Source organism: Chiloscyllium punctatum, chromosome 32, assembly GCF_047496795.1.
Source record: "Chiloscyllium punctatum isolate Juve2018m chromosome 32, sChiPun1.3, whole genome shotgun sequence".
In the NCBI taxonomy this organism is placed as follows: domain Eukaryota; kingdom Metazoa; phylum Chordata; class Chondrichthyes; order Orectolobiformes; family Hemiscylliidae; genus Chiloscyllium; species Chiloscyllium punctatum.
The window spans coordinates 22,400,122-22,421,808 of NC_092770.1; the positions used below are offsets into that span (position 1 = coordinate 22,400,122).

The 21,687-nt window shown below is 43.1% G+C and overlaps 1 protein-coding gene across 2 annotated transcripts in view; it reads left to right on the forward strand.

The window, feature by feature from the left end:
- The first annotated feature begins 7,901 nt into the window (after nucleotides 1-7,901).
- Nucleotides 7,902-21,687, forward strand: part of c32h12orf56 (chromosome 32 C12orf56 homolog) — a 93,306-nt gene continuing 79,520 nt past the window's right edge. For both annotated transcript variants that reach the window (XM_072551894.1, XM_072551895.1), the window contains exon 1: nucleotides 7,902-8,967. In XM_072551894.1, coding sequence (XP_072407995.1) covers nucleotides 8,572-8,967 — 396 coding nt within the window. In that variant the 5' untranslated portion in view covers nucleotides 7,902-8,571. The remainder of the gene's footprint in view (nucleotides 8,968-21,687) is intronic.

Here is a 21,687-nt window from a genome sequence, read left to right on the forward strand (position 1 = left end):
GATTCTGGTGCCTGCATCCTCCTCAAGCAATACGTGATTTTTGTATGCTGCAAATGCATCACATCAGGCATTGAAATGATGCTGCTGATCATCCGGTGTCGGTAGTCTAAGGGTACACACTATGCCATTTAGGACTAAGGTGAGGGGACATTTCTTGACCTGGAGTGTTGAGTTCGTGGAATTATGTTAGAATGTTTTCAGTGAGAGTTAGATATAGCTCTTGAAGTTAAAGGGATCAATATATATAGGAGAAAATGGGAACAGGATATGGAGTTGGATGATCAGTATGATCATATTAAGTTGGGGTTGTAGGCTTGAAGGGAGTGTTCCTGCACTTACTTTCTATGTTTAAAATGACGCATGATCATCTTGAATGGCAGAGCAAGCTTGATAGACTGAATTGCCAACTGCTGTTCTTGTTTTATGACCGTTGTATCAGTATCCAGAAATGTTTTCTTTGATTAAGTTAAAATGCACACTACCTTTTAATCACTGGACGTTGGCAGTTAACATAAAGAACAATTCCAGAATGTTCTGCAAGCACAATGGTGAATGTGTAGTAAACGGAGGAGTGGGCTGATTAATGACCATAGAGTCAAAGAGATATACAACATGAAAAAAGACCTTCAGGTCCAATATGTCCATGCTGACCAGATATCCTAACCTAATCTAGTCCCATTTGCCAGCATTTGGCCCATATCCCTCTTAACCCTTCCTATTCATGTACTCATCCTGATGCCTCTTAAATGCTGTAATTGTATCAGCCTCCACCACTTCCTTTGGCAGCTCATTCCATACACGCACCACCCTCTGTGTGAAAAAGTTGCCCCTTGGTCCCTTTTTAAATTTTTCCCTTCTCACCCTAAACCTATGCCCTCTAGTTCTGGACTCCCCCAATTTTTGGAAAAGACCTTTTCTATTTACCCTGTCCATGCCTCCCATGGTTTTATAAATCTCTATAAGGTCACCCCTCAGCCTCTGACGCTCCAGGGAAAACAGACCCAGCCCTTTCAGCTTCTCCCTTTTGCTCAAATCCTCCAACACTGTAAATCCTTGTAAATCTTTTCTGAACCATTTCAAGAGAACCATTGCATGCAATATTCTAAAAGTAGCCTAACCAATGTCCTATACAGCCACGGCATGACCTCCCGACTTGTAAACTCAGTGCTCTGATGAGTAAAGGAAAGCATACTAAACGTTGTCTTCTCTATCCTATCTACCTGCAACTCTACTTTCAAGGAACTACGAACCTGTATTCTAAGGTTGAGTTTATCAACGGTCCTCAGGATCTTTCCGTTAAGTGTATGAGACTTACTCTAATTTACCTTTCCAAAATTGGCAACTCACAATTATCTAAATTAAATTGCATTTGCCACCCCTCAGCCCATGTGATCAAGATCCCATTGTACACGGAGGTAACCTTTGCTGTTCACGACACCTCCATCTGCAAACTTCAAAGTTAGTGAGACATGATTTCCCACACAAAGCTAAGTTGACAATCACTAATCGGTCCTTCCCTTTCCAAATACATGTACATCCTGTCCCTCAGGATTCTATCAGCAATTTGCCCACCACCCATGTCAGGCTCACTGGTGTCTGGTTCCCTGGCTTGCCCTTATCACCTTTCTTAAATAGTGGCACCACTTTAGCCACCCTCCAGTCTTCTGGCACCTCATCTGTGACTATCGATGATCCAAATAACTCAGCAAGGGGCCCAGCAATCCCCTCCCTAGCTTCCCACAGAGTTCTAGGGTCTTATCCACTTTTATGCATTTCAAGACATCCAGCACTTCCTCCTCTAATTTGGACATTTTTCAAGGTGTCACCATCTATTTCCCCACAATCTATGTATCCCATGACCTCCACAGTAAACGCTTATGCAAAATACTTATTTTGTATCTTCCCCCATCTCCTGCAGTTCCACACATAGGCTGCTTTGCTGATCTTTGAGGGGCCCTGTCCTCTCCCTAGTTACCCTTTTGTACTTAATGTATTTATGGAATCCCTTTGGATTCTCATTAACACTGTTTGCCAAAGCTATCTCATGTCCCCTTTTTTGTTCTACTTTCCCTCTTAAGTATACTCCTACTGTCTTATAGTATTTAAAGGATTCACTTGAGCTCTACTGATCAGAGCATACCTGATATATGCTTCCTTTTTCTTAACAAAAACCTCAATTTCTCTAGTCATCCAGTATTCCCTATATCTATCAGCCTTACCTTTCTCTCTGACAGTAGCATGCTGTCTCGTTATCTCATTTTTGAAGGCTTCCTATTTTCCAGCGTCCTTTTTACCTGTGAGCATCTGCCCCCAATCAACTTTTGAAAGTTCTTCCAAATACCGTCAAAATTTAGAACGTTAACTTTTAGATCTGGTCTATCTTTTTCCATTACTGTTTTAAAATGAATAGAATTATGGTCGCTGGCCCCAGAGTGCTCCCCCACTGACACCTCAGTCGTTTGCCCTGCCTTATTTCCCAAGATTAGGTCAAGTTTTGCACCTTCTCGAGTCAGTACATCCACATACTGAATCAGAAAATTTTCTTGTATACATTTAAGAAATTCCTCTCCATCTAAACCCTTAACACTCTGGCAGTCCCACTCTGTTTGCAAAGTTAAAATCCCCTACTATAATCACCCTATTATTCTTACAGATAACTGAGATCTTCTTACAAATTTGTTTCTCAATTTCCTGCTGACTATTGGCAGGTGTATGATACAATCCCAGTAAGGTGATTATCCCTTTCTTATTTCTCTGTTCCACCCGAATAATTTCCCCTGACGGTATTCCAGGAATAACTTCCCTAAGTACAGCCATAATGCTATTCCTTATCAAAGACCCCACTCATCTTCCTCGCTTGTCCCCCATTTCTATCCTTCCTATAGCATTTGCATCCTGGAACATTAAGCTGCCAGTCCTGTCCATCCCTGAGCAATGTTTCTGTAATTGCTAAAATATCCCAGTCCCATGTTCCTAACCATGCCATAAATTCATCTGCCTTCCTTGTTCAGCCTCTTGCATTGAAATAAATGCAGTTAAATTTATCAGTCCTACCTTGTTCTCTGCTTTGTTCCTGTCCACCCTGTTTGACTTGCTTTCTTTTCTCAACTGTCCCAGTCTCAGATTGATCTCTTTCTGCAGTATTTCCCCGGGTTCCCCGCCCAAACATTTTTACAAGTTTAAATCCTCTTGAGCAGCTCCAGCAAATCTCCCTGCCAGTGTATTAGTCCCCTTCCAGTTCAGGTGAAATCTGTGACCCAGAGAGAATTTACATATTAATGTAGCGCTGAGGTGGTAAATGAATGGTTTACATCTACCTTAACCATTGAGGTATTTACTGCACAGTGCATGGTGACAAAGGAGAAAACTTAGTCATTAGGAGGGTTTAAAATTGATATGGAGGTAGTGGATAAGCTGTTTGCTTAACTCTGAGAAGGCAGCTGGAGCAGATGAGATGTATCTAAGGTCTTTGTAAGAAGTGACTGGAAATTGCAGAGGCACTGGTGACAAACCTCTTAATCTTCCCTGGATTTTGAATTGTACAGAGGACAGGAAAATTATGACCGTTTCACTCTTGATCAAACAGTTTATTAATGGTGAGTCCAGCAATTGCAGACGAGTCCGTTCAATACTGGCAGTGGGGACACTTTGAGAAACAATTACGGAACAATCTTAATTATCCGAATGATACGGGCAGGGAGTATTTTGTTCGGAAAACTGATTGGATAATCGAGATTAGAATTAATAGCTGTAAAGAAATGTAGGTTGATTCTTAAGAACACAGACTAGTTCTGGGGAAATTTTGTGTATCTAATTTGGGGTTTTTTTTAGAAAAGTTAACGGAGTTAATGAGAAGCTGTTGACGTGTATGTGAACTTCCATAACTACCTGTTAATGTTGACACAACAGATTTGAGAAATAGCTTAAAAGGGAGAGTAGTACTCTGGTTACAAATTTGCTGAGGGAGAGGAACAGTAATGTTAGTGAGTACTTTTCAGGTTGGGAAGATTTACGTTCCCCAGGGAATCTGGATTTTCATATGCAGGAAACAGGTTCAAAGATAACAAAACTTGAGCGAATTATTAACTGTGGGACACTAATAATCCTTCCAGTTGAAAGTGATCATGGGTGTGGTAGGTACATTACCCAAATGTTGTAGACTGATATCTATTGCGCATATTTAATGTCGGCGGGCCACTGACTGATTTCGCTTAATTCCAAAGCTTCACTGATACTGACACACCTTTGGGATACATGTTTAGGATGTTGTGAAGTTATTTTTGAGTTGATGTGTTACACGAAACTTTAAAAATGAATACATTAGCAAGATGCTTTCCACAAACAGCAGAGATAAACCCCACAACAATGATAATTTCTGTTGTGTGAAACCATTTTATAGCATTCCATCCCTCATGGACACAAAGTACATTCTTGCTCATTAAAAAAAAATCACTTTGACAAAGGTGATGTTCTTTGAGAGAAGTGCTAGCAGATTTTAAAAGATGCTCTTTTTGTGAACGATTTTCTCATGCTATCCCCTTCTGACTTTTTCTCAGCTAGAAACAGCCAGTCTCAAAGTTCTGGTTACCTCTTTAATGGGTTGGAGTGAAGGTACACTGAACCCTGTTTATGGAAGGAGTCAGCTATTCCATTGCCTGTTTTGTTAAGAGCTTTACACTTAAGGAGAGCTGACAAGTCACTGTTTTATCAATACAACATTATTCCAACATTTTCTGTTCTTGTATTTTGTTATATGTCAATTGAGCTGCTCTTCCATGATCTGGTGCCCTTGCAAGCTCTTCTTCTATAAAACAAATTGCTTGTTCAAAATAAAGTGTCTCCAGGTGACGTTTAAGCCATCGCTCCCCCCACCAGGATCTCTTTGCCTTAATCAATATAGTTTTGTATAACTTGCTTGGATGGCCACTCAAGTAGAGGTTGTTTGAAATGTTTGCTGCTACTGAACCTCACTTTGGATGTGCAAGCTGTTATCAGCTCTGATGTGAAATCTTCCCAACCAAAACATTATCTAAAACTATCAACTGGAGATGATTGTGCATTCTCATGTTGTCTTTCTGTGAAGTAGTATTTGAGGTAATTATATGTCGTTTCGGAATGAAACAATATTTTGTTTACATATCCATCACACTGTGGAGGAGCTCTTGTGCTGCAGCACACAGAGTCATGCACCTGAACCAGAAACTCTGCATTCAAATCCCATCCCAGGGCCTGATGGCCAGGCTAGATGCATTCATATTGCTGCCAAACAGGCCAAGTTTGCAACCTGCACTTCCTTCCAATACATCACATTATCGGGCAGAGAGGGTGAAGGTTCTGGTTAGCCAATGTCTATGCGTTGGAAAGTTGCTCCCTCCTCCAGCATTACCCAAAGTTCCAAACCACAATATGCATGTTACAACTCAGACTCTGGATGTAGGTTTGCTCGCTGAGCTGGAAGATTCATTTCCAGATGTTTCGTCACCATACTAGGTAACATCTTCAGCTTCGCCTGGAGGCCCATTGAAGATCTTACCTAGTAGGGTGATGAAATGTCTGGAAACGAACCTTCCAGCTCAGCGAGCAAACCTACATCCAGAACCTCACCCTGAGCTACAAATCTTCTCAAAACTTGCTACAACTCAGATTCACTGAGTGGACTGTAACATACATTCACACACAATCAGTTCTCTTCTGATCCAGTGATCTAACTCCTCAGAGAAAATTTTAAAACATCAACTCCATCAAAAAAGTTTGGAGAAACTCAGCAGGACTGGCAGCATCTATGGAGAGAAAACCAGTTAATGTTTCAATTCTGGTATGACTTCTTCAGCTCTCTCTCGATACTGCACTGAAGCTTCAGCCTTGATGCTTATGCTCAGGTCCTGGAGTGGGACTTGTATCCATCAGGTACTGAAGAGGGGGAAACGAATGTACAAACTGAGTGAACCACAGTCGACTTTAGTTATAGAGTCATAGAGATGTACAGCACCGAAATAGACCCTTCAGTCCAACTTGTCCACGCCGACCAGATACTAACCCAATCTAGTCCCACCTGCCAGCACCTGGTCCATATCCCTCTACACCCTTCCTATTCATATACCCATCCAGATGCCTTTTAAATGTTGCAATTGTACCAGCCTCCACCACTTCCTCTGGCAGCTCATTCCATACACGCACCACATTCTGTGTGAAAAAGTTGCCCATAGGTCCCTTTTATATTTTCCCCCTCTCACCTTAAACCTATGCCCTCTAGTTCTGGACTCCCCCACCCCAGGAAAAAGTCCTTATCTGTTTATCCCATCCATGCCCCTCATGATTTTATAAACCTCTATAAGGTCACCCCTCAGCCTCCGACGCTCCAGGGAAAACAGCTATAGCTTGTTCAGCCTCTCCTTGTAGTTCAAATCCTCCAACCCTGGCAACATCACTATAAATCTTTTCTGAACCCTTTCAAGTTTCACAACATCCTTCCGATAGGAAGGAGACCAGAATCGCATGCAATATTCCAAAAGTGGCCTAACCAATGTCCTGTACAGCTGCAAGATGACCTCCCAACTCCTGTACTCAATACTCTGACCAATAAAGGAAAGCATACCAAATGCCTTCTTGCTTTCCCAAAATGCAGCACCTCGCATTTATCTGAATTAAATTCCATCTGCCACTCCTCAGCCCATTGGCTCATCTGATCAAGATCCCGTTGTAATCTGAGGTAACCTTCTTCGCTGTCCACTACACCTCCAATTTTGGTGTCAACTGCAAACTTACTAACTAAACCTCCTATGTTCACATCCAAATCATTTATATAAATGAAAAGCAGTGGACCCAGCACTGACCCTTGTGGCACTCCACTGGTCACAGGCCTCCAGTCTGAAAAACAACCCTCCACCACCACCCTCTGTCTTCTACCTTTGAGCCAGTTCTGTATCCAAATGGCTAGTTCTCCCTGTATTCCGTGAGGTCTAACCTTGCTGACCAGTCTCCCATGGGAAACCTTGTGAAATATTTTTCCAAAATTGTTTTCCAATTCCAGTTTTTAAAAAAAATTCTAATCAACATTAGATTAGATTAGATTACTTACAGTGTGGAAACAGGCCCTTCGGCCCAACAAGTCCACACTGACCCATTCCCCTACATTTACCCCTTCATCTAACACTACGGGCAATTTAGCATAGCCAATTCACCTGACCTGCACATTTTTTGGAATGTGGGAGGAAACCGGAGCACCCGGAGGAAACCCACGCAGTCACGGGGAGAATGTGCAAACTCCATGTTCAGAGATGTCATGACACACCTCTGTAGAGGGTGGGACTTGGCTCATGATCACAGAAATGATCCCAGTTATGAAAGGCTTAACGTATGACGAATGTTTGAGGACTCTGAGACTATACTTGATAGAGTTTAGAAGGATATGGAGGGGTGGGGGTGGGGGGGTTCTGATTGAAACCTGCAGAGTACTGGAATGGCCTGGACAGAGTGAACAGTGGGAAGGTGTTTCTATTTGCAGGAGAGTCAAGGACCCAAGGGCACAGCCTTAGAGTAAAGGGAAGACCTTTTAGAATGGAGATAAGGAGAAATGCCTTCAGCCAGAGAGTGGTGAGTCTGTGGAATTCATTGCCACAGAAGGGTGAGAAAGCAGGTCATTGAGTATATTTAAAACAGAAAGAGATAAATTCTCTGATTGTTAAGGGGATCAAAGATTATGGGGAGAAAGCGGGAAAATGGATTTGAAAACCCTATTTAACCATGATTGGTGGAGTATGCTCGATGGGTCAAATGGCCTAATTTCTGCTCCCATGTCTTATGGTTTTATGGCTGAAATTGATGTCTTCTCAATGTAATCTGGAGTGGAGATTCAGTGGGTGGGTGAGGTGGGGTGGGTGGGTGTGAAATTAAACAGTTAATCAAGAGAGGCAAATCAGTATCAAACACTATTTTTCACTCTGAGTGTAAAAGGTGAGTAAAGGTAAAGTTGCTATAGTCTTACCATGATGTGGAGGTGTTGGACTAGGATGGACAAATTTAAAAATCACACAAGACCAGGTTGTAGCCCAACAGGTTTGTTTACAAATACGAGCTTTCGGAGCGCTTATCCTTCATCAGGTAACCCTGGTCTTACCTGGGCTGCTCTCCCATTAGAAAGAAGTGACTGGTGGTGGTTTAACCTGAGGCAACACCCCTTGGGCGGGGGAGATGTTGAGAAGGCGAGACCTTTATGATAACCTCAGTCCGTGTAGACCTTGGTGTCAATAGCTATCCTGCCAAGTGAGGTGTGTGCCCCTGACCGGGAATGGGACCGGTGCTGAGAGCGCAGAATCCTAATCCCTTAGTGACCAGGAAAGGTTCTTCTCGGTGTAATGAAGGAATGGGGCTCTGAAGAAGGAGGTTCACTGGACTCGAAACTTTCTGCCTGTCTCCGCGGCTGATGTCAGAGATCTTCCAGGAGTTGCTGGTTTGTTTTGAATGAAGGGGCGGGAGTGCCGGGCTCGGGTTGTGATTGGCGCTTGTTGCCATTGTGACGCAACAGAGGGTGGGGGTTCCCCGGGGGCGCGCGCCTGACGCGAGTAACAATTCATGAAATTGGCAACAAATGAAAGTAGCAATTTCAGCCAGAAAGTGTCTCCCCCACTTCCCTGTAGCTCTTCCACTCCTATTGACCCGAGGGACCATTCCCCCACTAAACAACTTTTTCTTTTACCCCACTCCCTGCCTTCCATGGCGAGGAGTGAGCTGGACATATTCCCCTCCAAGCGGCACGACAAGCTCGATTTCTTCCTGAAGAGACACTTGGAGGAGAGCGTTTTCAACAAGATCCGAATGTACGAGGCGTGCATCGTGGTGTCGGAGAGGAAGAGCAAGAAAGCTTTCGAGTATGTCATTCTGACCGACGAGTGCATCTACTTGACGCAGAACCCACCCAAGACCATCCACGAGGCGGTGCATCTCAATGATGTGGTTGCAATCGAGCTGGTGAGCTAGCCTGTCACTTTTGGGTTTTTCAATTCCACTTTTAGTTTGTTGTCTTCTTTCGACGGCGCTCTTTGTAAGTCTGATTTCGGAACATTTTAGTTGCCAGTTTCCCCTTGTTTTACTGCGACTGGTGGAGGTTTGACCAGTTTGCAGTCATAAGTAAATCAAGCGACTTAGATGTTTACATTAAAATACACTGCAAGACACCAGGGACCATGTTTAAATCGTACTCTTTGGCAACAGTGCATTACCACAGAGTTTTTGTCACTGACTGATCTACCCTGAGCTGTATTACCGCTCTTTGTGCACACATAGCCGTTTTGCAGGGAGGCGTGCGACGTTAACGGGCAGAGAAGGAATCAATGTTCCAAGGTTAAAGAGTTTAAGCAAAAAAGAAATCATGAAAGTAAAAATTTAGCCATAAGTGTGGCGTGCTTTACTTTAATAAATGCGTACAACTCTTAAACATAAAATCGTTACAGCCCAGACGACGACCTTTCGGCCCACCGTGTCTGTGCTGGCGTTCTGAATTTACAGAGCGCCATTCTCCAGTCTCCTCCCAATATCCCTGCATGTTCGTTCTTTTGAAAACCTCGACTGGATCTTTACAGACCCTTGTGGTTGAAAAAGTGTTCCCTCATATCACGTTTTTCCTTCTTTTACCAGTTATACCCGTTTACTTCTCATTCTCAATCCTTTCACGACTGGGAGTATTCTCTCCCTATTTGCTCTGTCCAGGCTCGTCGTGATTTTGAATGCTTCAATCGAATACCCCCGTAACTGTCTAACCTCTGGAACCATTCTGGTAAACCTCTACAAATATCTGCAAAGTTTTCACATCCTTCCTGTGGTATGGTGCCCAGGACTGGACGCAGTACTCTAGTTGATGTATATACAGACAGTGGCAGAAAGTCTGGACTGCAGAGGTCAGAGTTGAGAGGGTGGTGAAGGGTTTATGTCGATTCCAGCTCCTCGGATGCTGCCAGACCTGCTGTGCTTTTTCAGCACCACATTCTCGACAGTCTCCGGGTTGTGAACGGGTACTATTCCTGAGTCCGCTCGCAAGAAGATTTGTGCGCCAGTTCGAACGCAATGCAGGACAATAGAAGGCAACTGTTCATGAGTACAGAAATGTTCATATATCGAGTCTTTTAAAATTACATCCCTGTGTGTGATTGAGGTTGTAAGTACAAGTGTTCCTAAGTCATAAATTGGGAACCCCATGTTAGTGCAACATAACCTACTTTTCACCTCTCTAAATAAAACTGGGGGACTTTGTTAATTGCTCTCCAAGCCTGTCCTGCCACTTGTAGTGACTTAGTACATTTACACCCATTGTCCCTCTGCTTCTGCAACCCTTTAGATTTGCATCCTTGCTGCCTCTCCATGTTCTTCCTATCCATTCTTCTCTGCAATGAATAGTCTACCCACTCTATCAACTCATTTATATCTTTTTGAAATTCGACAATGTGCACCTTACAGTTAACAATACTTCCAAGTTTTACATTGTATGTAAAATTTGCAACAGTCCCCTGAATGCCACACTTTAGATCATTATCATGGACAATATCTGGAAAAGCCAATGTCCCAACAGTGATCCCCGGGGAATGTGTCTACAAACCATCCCCACAGTCTAGTTAACCAGCACTTTCTGTTCCATGTTCCTAACGTCCTTTTTACTCCAAGAGAATATGTCACTGGACTAGCAATCCAGAGACTCAGGTTCAAATCTCACTACAGGTGTTGCAATTTAAATTCAATAAAGTTTAGAATTGAAAGAAAAGGGCTCTTTGGGAACAGTGCATTACCACAGGGCTTTAGTTACCGACTGATCTACCCTGAGTTGTATTACAGCTCTTTGTGCACACACAGCTGGTTTGAGATGTTAACGGGCAGAAAAGGAATCAATGTTCCAGGGTTAAAGAGTGGCAGTACCTCTGAGCTAGGAGGCCCAGATTCGAGTGCCACCTGTTCCAGAGGTGTGTAATAACATCCCTGGACAGGTTATTCGGAAGTATTTACAAATTGCTGAAGTGCTGACTTGTAGTGCATGGTGAGTATCCCTAGTTTCCTTGTGGACCTGCTCCAGGTCCAGGAAGGGGCACTGGAGGCAATTGTATTTCCCAACTGCCAGCCTCTCTTTCAGAGAATCTCTGTGCCTGGGTGTCCTTGGAGAAAGAACCAGTAATCTTGAAACTTTTCAAGATAGGTTGGTGCTGCAGAGACTGGGGTGCACCATCTCTCCCTCCAACACAATTCTCCTTTAGTTCCCTCCCTTGTTTGCTCCTCTAATTTTGTTGTTTCCTTTGGTGTAGTCACATGGTTTTTGCATGTAATTAGTGACTGGGCTTATCTTACAACAAGGCAGAGCTGTGTTCGTGTCCAGTTGAGCATCGGTTTCTCAACAGGGAAAGGGAAAAATGGAAATTGGTATTTGTGCTAAATTATAGACTTAAAATAAAATCCCTACACACTTCTGAAAGCCTTTTGCTGCATTATTGAACAGATAGATATCAGTCTGTGAAATAATAGCCAATACAAAGCTAGCATTGATTGTGGTAACACCTGTCTGCTTCACTATCTTCCTTGAGGGAAGGAAATCTGCTGTTCTTACCCAGTTTGGCCTATACGTGACTCCAGACCCAAAGCAATATGGTTGAGTCCTAACTACCCTCTGCAATGGCTAAGAAAGTCAGAAAGCCACTTTGTGCAAAGGAAAAGGCAAGGTCTAGGGATGGACACTTTGCTGATGGCTTCCATGTTCCTGTGAAACTCTAAAATCACATGCAATCTAGATTAGATTAATTACAGTGTGGAAACAGCCTTTCGGCCCAACAAGTCCACAGTGACCCACCGAAGCGCAACCCACCCATACCCCTACATGTACCCCTTTTTACCTAACACTACGGGCAATTTAGCACGGCCAATTCACCTGACCTGCACATCTTTGTGACTGTGGGAGGAAACCGGCGCACCCAGAGGAAACCCACGCAGACACGGGGAGAATGTGCAAACTCCACACAGTCAGTCGCCTGAGGCAGGAATTGAACCCGGGTCTCTGGCGCTGTGAGGCAGCAGTGCTAACCACCGTGCCGCCCACAAATCTAGCTTGCATTATAGTATTTTAATACTCTAGCCAAATACTAGCTGTTTGAAATCAAAACAGCAAATGTTAGAAATTCACTGTAGGTCATGCAGCAACTGTGGTGTGAAACAAGTTAGCAAAGGTCATCACCTCAAAATGTAACTGTTTCTCTCATCACAGGTGCTGCCTGTTCTAGTCCGGCTTTTCTAGCACTTTCTATTTCATGTGAGTACGTTTCACTATCAAATGAATCGTACAGCATAGAGGAGTCATAGAGCCATTTAGCATGGAAACAGACCCTTCGGTCCAACCTGCCCATGCCAACCATCATCCCAAACTAAACTTAGTCCCATCTGCGCTTGGCCCATATCCCTCCAAATCTTCCCTACTTATCCAAATGTCTTTTAAACGTTGTAGTTGTAACCAAATCCATCACTTCCTCAGAAAGTTCATTCCACACATGAACTACCCTCTGTGGAAAAAAGTTTGACCCCAATTCTTTTTTAAATCTCTCTCCTCTCACCTTAAAAATGCTCGGCTTGAAATACCCCATCTTGGGGAAAAGATAACTCCATTAACTCAAACTATACCCTCCATTATGAGTCCTTTCAATTTACTGAGTCTGTGTTAGCTCATGTTTGATATCCCACTTTGAAGTAGATTATTTCCCATACTCAACATTAACTAAACCCCACTCAAATGTGAATCACTCTGCCCACTGCTGACACTCAGTAGCAGCAATGTGTACCATTTACGAGCTGCGTTGGAGAGTTTCACCCAGGATTCTTAGATAGCACCTTCTAAACCCACGACCACTTCCATCTGGAAGGACAAGGGCAGCAGAGATATAGGAACACCGCCCACATGCAAGTTCCCCTCCAAGTCACTCACCATCCTGACTCGGAAGTATATCGCCATTCCTTCACTCTCACTGGGGTCAGTATCCTGAAACTCTGTCCCTGACAACACTGCCACTTACCTATATCAAATGGTCTGTAGCTGTTTGAGAAGACAGCTCACCACCACTTTCTCTAAGGCAATTAGGGATAGGGAAAAAAATGTTGGCGCAGCCATTAACACCCACATTCCATGCATGAATGAAAAAAAGAATGCTTTTGAGTTTAAATTTTAGAACGTAGAACATAGAAAAGTACAGCGCAGTACAGGCCCTTCGGCCCTCGCTGTTGCGCCGACCGAAGCCTACCTAACCTACACTAGCCCAATAACCTCCATATGCTTGTCCAATGCCCGCTTAAATGCCCATAAAGAGGGAGAGTCCACCACTGCTACTGGCAGGGCATTCCATGAACTCACAACCCGCTGAGTAAAAAATCTATCCCTAACATCTGTCCTATACCTACCACCCCTTAATTTAAAGCTATGCCCCCTCGTAATAGCTGACTCCATACGTGGAAAAAGGTTCTCACTGTCAACCCTATCTAAACCCCTAATCATCTTGTAAACCTCTATCAAATCTCCCCTAAACCTTCTTTTCTCCAATGAGAAAAGTCCCAAGTGCTTCAGCCTTTCCTCATACGATCTTCCTACCATACCAGGCAACATCCTGGTAAACCTCCTCTGCACTCGTTCCAGTGCCTCCACATCCTTCCTATAGTATGGCGACCAAAACTGCACACAATACTCCAGATGAGGCCGCACCAGAGTCTTATACAACGGCAACATGACCTCAGGACTCCGGAACTCAATTCCTCTACCAATAAAGCCCAGTACCCCATATGCCTTCTTCACAGCACTATTTACCTGGGTGGCAACTTTCAAAGATCTGTGTACATGGACACCAAGATCCCTCTGCTCATCCACACTACCAAGTAGTCTGCCATTAGCCCAGTAATCCATCTTCTTGTTACTCCTACCAAAGTGAATGACTTCACACTTAGCTACATTGAATTCCATTTGCCACCTTACTGCCCAGCTCTGCAACTTATCTATATCCCACTGTAACCTGCCACATCCTTCTTCGCTGTCCACAACTCCACCGACTTTCGTGTCATCCGCAAACTTGCTCACCCAGCCTTCAAGCCCCTCCTCCAGGTCATTTATAAAAATGACAAACAGCAATGGTCCCAAAACAGATCCTTGTGGAACACCGGTAGTAACTGCGCTCCAAGATGAACCTATACCATCAACTACTACCCTCTGTCTTCTTCCAGCCAGCCAATTCCTAATCCAAACCTCTAATGCACCCTCAAAGCCATACCTCCGTAGTTTTTGCATTAGCCTGCCATGGGGTACCTTATCGAACGCCTTGCTAAAATCCATATACACCACATCTACTGCTTTACCCTCGTCCACTTCCTTGGTCACCTTCTCAAAGAATTCAATTAGGTTTGTGAGGCACGACCTGCCCTTCACAAAACCATGCTGACTATCCTTGATCACATTATTCCTATCCAGATGTTCATAAATCCTATCCCTTACAATTCTCTCTAAGACTTTGCCTACAACAGAAGTGAGACTCACTGGCCTATAGTTACTCGGGCTATCCCTGCTCCCCTTCTTGAACAAGGGGACCACATTCGCTATCCTCCAGTCTTCTGGCACTGTCCCCGAAGACAACGATGATATAAAAATCAAGGCCAATGGCTCCGCTATCTCCTCCTTAGCTTCCCAGCGGATCCTAGGATAAATGCCATCAGGCCCAGGGGACTTATCTATTTTCATCCTTTTCAGTATTCCCCAGACCTCTTCCCTACGTACCTCAAGGCCATCCATTCTAATCACTTGTGACTCAATATTCACATCAGCAACAGTGTCCTGTTCCTGAGTGAATACTGACGAAAAGTATTGATTTAGTGTCTCACCAATCTCCTCCGCCTCCACACACAACTTCCCACTACTATCCTTGACTGGACCGATACCTACCCTAGTCATCCTTTTATTCCTGACATACCTATAGAAGGCCTTTGGGTTTTCCCTAATCCTACCAACTAAGGACTTTTCATGTCCCCTTCTCGCTGCTCTTAGCTCTCTCTTTAGATCCTTCCTGGCTACCTTATAACTCTCAATCGCCCCAAATGAACCTTCACGCCTCATCTTTACATAGGCTGCCCTCTTCCCTTTCACAAGGGATTCTAATTCCTTATTAAACCATGGCTCCCTCACAAGACCCTTTACTCCCTGCCTGACTGGTACATACTTATCAAGGACACCCATTAGCTGTTCCTTGAACAATCTCCACATATCATTTGTGTTCTTCCCTTGAAGCCTATTTTTCCAATCCACGCATCCTAAGTCATGCCTCACCGCATCATAATTTCCCTGCCCCCAGCTATAACTGTTGCCCTGCAGTGCACACTTATCCCTCTCCATCACTAGAGTAAGTCACCGAGTTGTGGTCACTGTCCCCGAAGTGCTCACCTACCTCCAAGTCTAACACCTGGCCTGGTTCATTACCTAGAACCAAATCCAGTATAGCCTCACCTCTTGTTGGCCTGTCTACATATTGTGTCAGGAAACCCTCCTGCAGACATTGGACAAACACCGACCCATCTAACGAACTCGAGCTATAGCTTTCCCAGTCAATATCTGGGAAGTTAAAGTCCCCCATAACAACCAGCCTGCTACTTTCACTCTTCTCCTGAATCATCCTCGCAATACTTTCCTCTACTTCTCTCGGACTATTAGGAGGCCTGTAGAAAACTCCTAACAGGGTGACCTCACCTTTCCTATTTCTAACCTCTGCCCACACTACCTCAGATGGCAAGTCTTCCTTCATCACCCTTTCTACTGCTGTAATACTATCCTTGACAAGCAATGCCACACCTCCCCCTCTTTTACCCCCATCACTGACCCTACTAAAACATTTAAACCCTGGAACCTGCAACAGCCATTCCTGTCCCTGTTCTACCCACGTCTCTGTAATGGCCACAACATCAAAGTCCCAGGTACCAACCCATGCTGCAAGCTCACCTACCTTATTTCTTATACTTCTGGCATTGAAGTATACACACTTCAAGCCACCTTCCTGTTTACAGGCACCCTCCTTCGAGATCGATGCCATGTTCCTAACCTCCCTACACTCAAGGTCCTGTACCCTAAAGCTACACTCCAGGTTCCCATGCCCCTGCAGAGTTAGTTTAAACCCTCCCAAAGAGCACTAGCAAACCTCCCCCCCAAGGATACTGGAATGACCACAGGGAGCCCCTGCACTGGCTGCTTCCTCCCACTCCCCCTCACTGTCACCCATCTCTCTATAACTTTCGGAGTAACTACTTCCCTAAAGCTCTGATCTATGACCACCTCTGCCTCCCGAATGATCCGCAGTTCATCCAACTCCAGCTCCAGTTCCCTAACACGGTCTTGGAGGAGCTTAATTTTATTAAGTTGTTCTGCAAAACTTTATTAGATTTCTTTTGTGTTTGATGAGATTTGGGAAAGACTTCTTGACCTATGAATTTTTATCTGTCCATACATATTCATATCCCTCCAAATCTTCCCTACTTATCCTTACTGTTGTTGTTAGAATACTGAATGGACTCAGACTCTTAACATTCACCTGTATCTGTGTTTTTGTTTTTACTGCTGTTTACCTATTATTTACCATCTATGCTACTTAACTCTGTGATCTGCCTGTATTGCTCACAAGACAAAGCTTTTCACTGTGCCTCGGTACACGTGACAATAAATTCAATTCAATTCAACAACTGCTTGTTTTCAGTTAATCAACTGGGTGGCATTTTTTGGAGACATAAGTTTCATCCCATTTGACATTCAGAGAAACATTTAACAAACAGCTCAGCTCTGGCTCAAAACAAAAGCATAATTAACAGACTAAATTTGTTTTCTGTTTATTTATGGAGACCAGTTGTTGCTACTTCGTTGGATTATTAATATATTTTCATAATTGCCTCATAATTGGCTTTAACATTCCTAGGTTGGAAACCGTTGTGGATTTCACACAGAAGGTGGTGCAAAACTGGAACATATTTTTCCAAAAAGATACCACATCAATTGCAGTTTTTGATATTGAAAGATATAGCGACATCTTTTGAAAATTCTGTTCGTAATGTACTTTTGCAGATCATTCATTATAATTGATATTAAACTGCAAGGAGAAGGCAGCATTATGAACAGCACACAATGTTGACGGTCACAGCCTGAAGCTTTTGTAACACATGTTGGCCAATGGAGAGGATTACTTCTTAGTTCCGTGAGACCATTCATTAATGTTTCTGAAGGGAATTGATAAAGGGACAAATTTATTGTAGGGTAGCTGGATGGAGTCCTTTAAGATTATGAGAAAGATCTATAGGGTAGAAAATATGTTTCCACTTGAAGGGGACCATACGATGGTCATTAATAAATTCAACAGGGAAATGAAAAGAAGCTTCTTTAATCAGGACCAGGAGAGGTGACCAGCAACGTGCTGTGAGCTAGATAAACTCAGAAAACAAAGTCAGAAGAGGATGTACAGATGTGGATGAGATTGTGGATGGGGATGATGATGTTGGATGGGGTTTAGGTCCATGGGCCAGATGGGCTGAATATCCTGTATTTGTGCTGTTAATACCACATACATAGTATGAAGAAATGATGGGAAGTTTTATTTCCCTGACTGTCCTGGAAGTTAGCCTGTGGTGATTATCTTCACAACAGAAGGTTGCTGGGAGACACTGGTGTAATTTGGATTCAAAGTCAATTTATTAATCAAACAGACAGGCTGGTCTTTCACTTTGAAAAGACAGACATCACTGATTCAGCTGCGTTTTGTGATAAAACATCAGCTTTTGTGTTTTGATTTATTCTCTGGAGCTGGCCCACAAGTTACCACTTGTTGTTTTTGAAACAATCCTTGCGTTTATGTAGCACCTTTCACTGACTCGTCAAGTCTCAAGCTGTTTCACAGTCATTGAAGTACTTTCTGAGATGTAATCGCTGTTCTAAAATAGGAAACGTGACAGCCATTTTGCAGCAGCAATCTCCCACACAGACACTCTTGGTAATGGACCAGAAAGGCTGTTTTGACTCATATTGATTGAGAAATAGATATTGGCCAGGACACTGGATATATCTCTCCTGCTGTTCTTCAAAATACTATCATGGGATTGTTTATCGGGAGGTTAGACAGGACTCAGTTTAACGCCTCACCAGAAAGTGACAGTGACAGGAAGCTGGAGTCAGGGTTTCCTTGATGCCAGTGTAACCTGTGTAAGGTGTTTCCATTTCAGGAACATGAGAAATGATCTCCCTCTGCACCCTACTCGCAACCTAAACTGTCAGCTTATTATTTCAATGAAGAGCATTGTTGCATGTGGAGTGCACTGGGACAGTTTGGTGCCAGTTACTTGTTTAAGTGACGCATTTAGTTGTTTCAAAATTGTTACAGTCAAAACCCCAAAGTATTATACAGTTCCAAAATGTGTTTTTTAAAAGAGGACCAAAACAGCCAGAAATGGCTGTGGATGTATAATAAATAGCTGTCTGGAAAGAGACCCGAGGAATGTCACACCTAAAGATGCAATGGGAATGTCAGGCAGCATCTCTTCAAAGAGGGTAAAGAGGCAAATCAAATGTGATTGCTTATGACTCCAAGGATAAACTGGAGCTGATGACCCCAAACCCCCCGATTCATCATGTCTCAAGCTGTTTCACAGTCATCGAAGTACTTTCTGAGATGTAATCGCTGTTATAACACAGGAAATGTGACAGCTGTTTTGCAGCAGCAAGCCAGTTACAATTTTACTGAAGTGTCCCAGTGTGATTGAAGCTCTTTTGTGACTAAGGAAGCTATGACTACCAGCAGGACTTGAGCATTAACATGCTGTGAATGTCACAGTCAAAGAACTGATCACCCCTGCGTTGCAGGTAAAGGTTCTATTTAACACTGATTGCTCGAGGTCAACTAGCTAGCAAGCCAAACAAAAAGAAACAAGACTCTCTGACCTTGAAAGCTGGAATTCAACCAACGTTGAAAGAAATCAGAGCAACAGAATCTCAATTAAGGCTAGGAAAAAAGACTAATCAACTGCCAGTGTCAACATTCCTAGTAATCTCCAATGTAACTGCCAGAATTCAACTAACCACTGTTCACAAAAAATTCAGAGACTGCTCCATATTTAGTTTAACTTCTATATTGTTTGACCTGCCTTGTATTTCCAATCTGTTTATATGTGTATTACGTCATAAATTCTTCATGGATTTAGTAATAAACTCGATATTTATTCACTCATGAAAGCCCAGTTAAATTGGCTTCTTGGAAGGCTTTAGTTCAATAGGGATTGGGAGAAAGGTATTCCCAACGGATGGGATACCTTACTGAAATCAACCAAGGGTGGCTGAATAAAGAAGGGATGCCAATTCATCCCCTTCCTGGAAGTTGAATGATTTGGGCTTCTGCAGCCATAATGTGTTGAGAACCTTGCCTTGGGTCTGCGTTTTAACATAATATACAAGTTGATAATTTTATCTACACTGGGCACAGGAACTACAAATCAGTTAAGGAACTAAAGAATAAACAACATATTGCCTTTGATTACCAAACTTTTTTGCTGTGTAAACATTTATGAATAAATAGTGGAAACAAGTGTTTTGTGTTTTGTCAAGGTCGGTTTTTTTTAAAACCTGCGAACCCTTTCACTGAGCATGTCCTTTCTGAATAATTGATACGAGATCTGCATGTTTACAATCACTGAGTGGCCATAAAATTTTAATGCATGACTTGAAGATCCTAAGAAACATCAAGTGCTACATTGACCCTCAAAAAAAGATGTGTGGAAGCAATGAAAGGTTGCATTTAAACAATTTCCAATATTTGAAAGTTTTACAGCCAGTTTTGTTTTAAAGTGCAGTTGCTATTGTACTAAGCAAGCCCCCACAAACAGCAATGTGACAATGACCAAGTAATCCACTTTTTATTTTGTGATGTTGATTAAGAAATAAGTATTGGCCAAAGTGAACTTCCCTGCTTTCTACAGAATAGGGCCTTTTACATCGATCTGAGTGAAGCTAAAGGGGCCTTGGTTTAATGTCACCCCTGAAAGATAGCACCTCTGATAATGCTGATATCCTGCAGCACTGCATAGCAGTGTTCACCTTGAGCTTTGTGTTCAATTCTCTGGTATGGGATTTGAACCCAAAATCCACTGACTCAGATGTAGGTATGTTAGTAACTGAGCCAGAGACTAGGACACCAGTTTAAGCCGAGCTCAGGTCGAGCTGGAGCTGAGGGGAGGTCATGAGGAAACTATCACAGAATACAAGTTGCTTACAGAGTCATAGAATTACACAGCACGGAAACAGACCCTTCAGTCCAACTTGTCCTTGCATCCTAAACTGACCGAGTCACATTTGCCTGCACTTGGCCCATACCCTCTAAATCCTTCCTATTCATATACCCTCCAGATGCCTTTTAAACATTTTAATTGTACCAGCCTCCACCACTTCCTCTGGCAGCTCATTCCATACATGCCCCTGTGTGAAAAAGCTGCCCCTCAGGTCGCTTTTAAATCTTTTCCCTCTCCCCTTCCAACTATGCCCTCTAATTTTGGACTCCCCTATGTGGGGAAAAGGACCTTGACTATTCAACCTATTCATGTCCTTCATGATTTTATAAACCTCTATAGGGTCATCCCTCAACCTCCGAATAGTCCCAACCTATTCAGCCTTTCCCTGGAGCTGAAACCTGCCAGTCCTGACAACATCCTTATAAATCTTTTCTGAACCCTTTCAGGTTTCACAACATCTTTCCTATAGCAGGGAGTCCAGAACTGAACATAGTATTCTAAAAGTGGCCCAACCAATGTCCTGTACCACTGCAAAATGATATTTGCTTTCCTATACTCAATGTTATGACCAATGAAGGTAAGTGTGGCAAATGCCTTCTTCACCACCCTTGTGTTTACACTTGCATTACTTTATTGAAATGAAAAGGTGGTGCTAAGAGTGGTTGCTGAGTGTCTAAGAGAGCCACTGTGTCTATGTAGAGAAAAGCACTTCTCAAATGCACTTCAAATGAAATAACCAGCAAATGGCCAGTGGTCCACAGTCTGGTGATGGATTTTAATTGGTATATGCTGAACACGAAAGTGCTTCCTTTTATCAATCTAGTGATGGGGAAAGTAAAGACACAGCATGCTGAGTGTGCTATGTTTCTATTTCAAGCTTAATTTATTCCCACTTGCACATAATTACTGCTTTATGTTTGCTGTCACCGCTCTGTGATGTGTTGATCAGCAGAAAAGATGGCTTACTCAGTAATGTAAACTCAACCCTTTTCATTTATTCACTTTTATTTCTTAATTATTTCAAGGTTTCCAACATTTCAACGAATAAAAGAAAATTGTTGTAATGGCATTTTGATCTAATAGCGGGCAGCCACATTGAAAAGAACAACATTGAACTGCAGAAACATTTAAATCTTACTCAAAAAAATTATTTGTCTCTAAACTTCATTTTGTTGGAGAACTGTGGTCAACAATCTAATGTTCCTCACAAAGGTAATTACCAAATCTCCCACACACAATGGAAGAGATGCACCCTCACCCCAGAAGGTCGCTGAACAGCCTGTCCTCCTAGGATTGAGGATGACACACCGCCACTCCAATGGGTTCTGAGAGACCTGGCAAGTCCAGTGTACAATCTGCAGCCTCTGCCACATGCAGGGCACATGGTGTGGT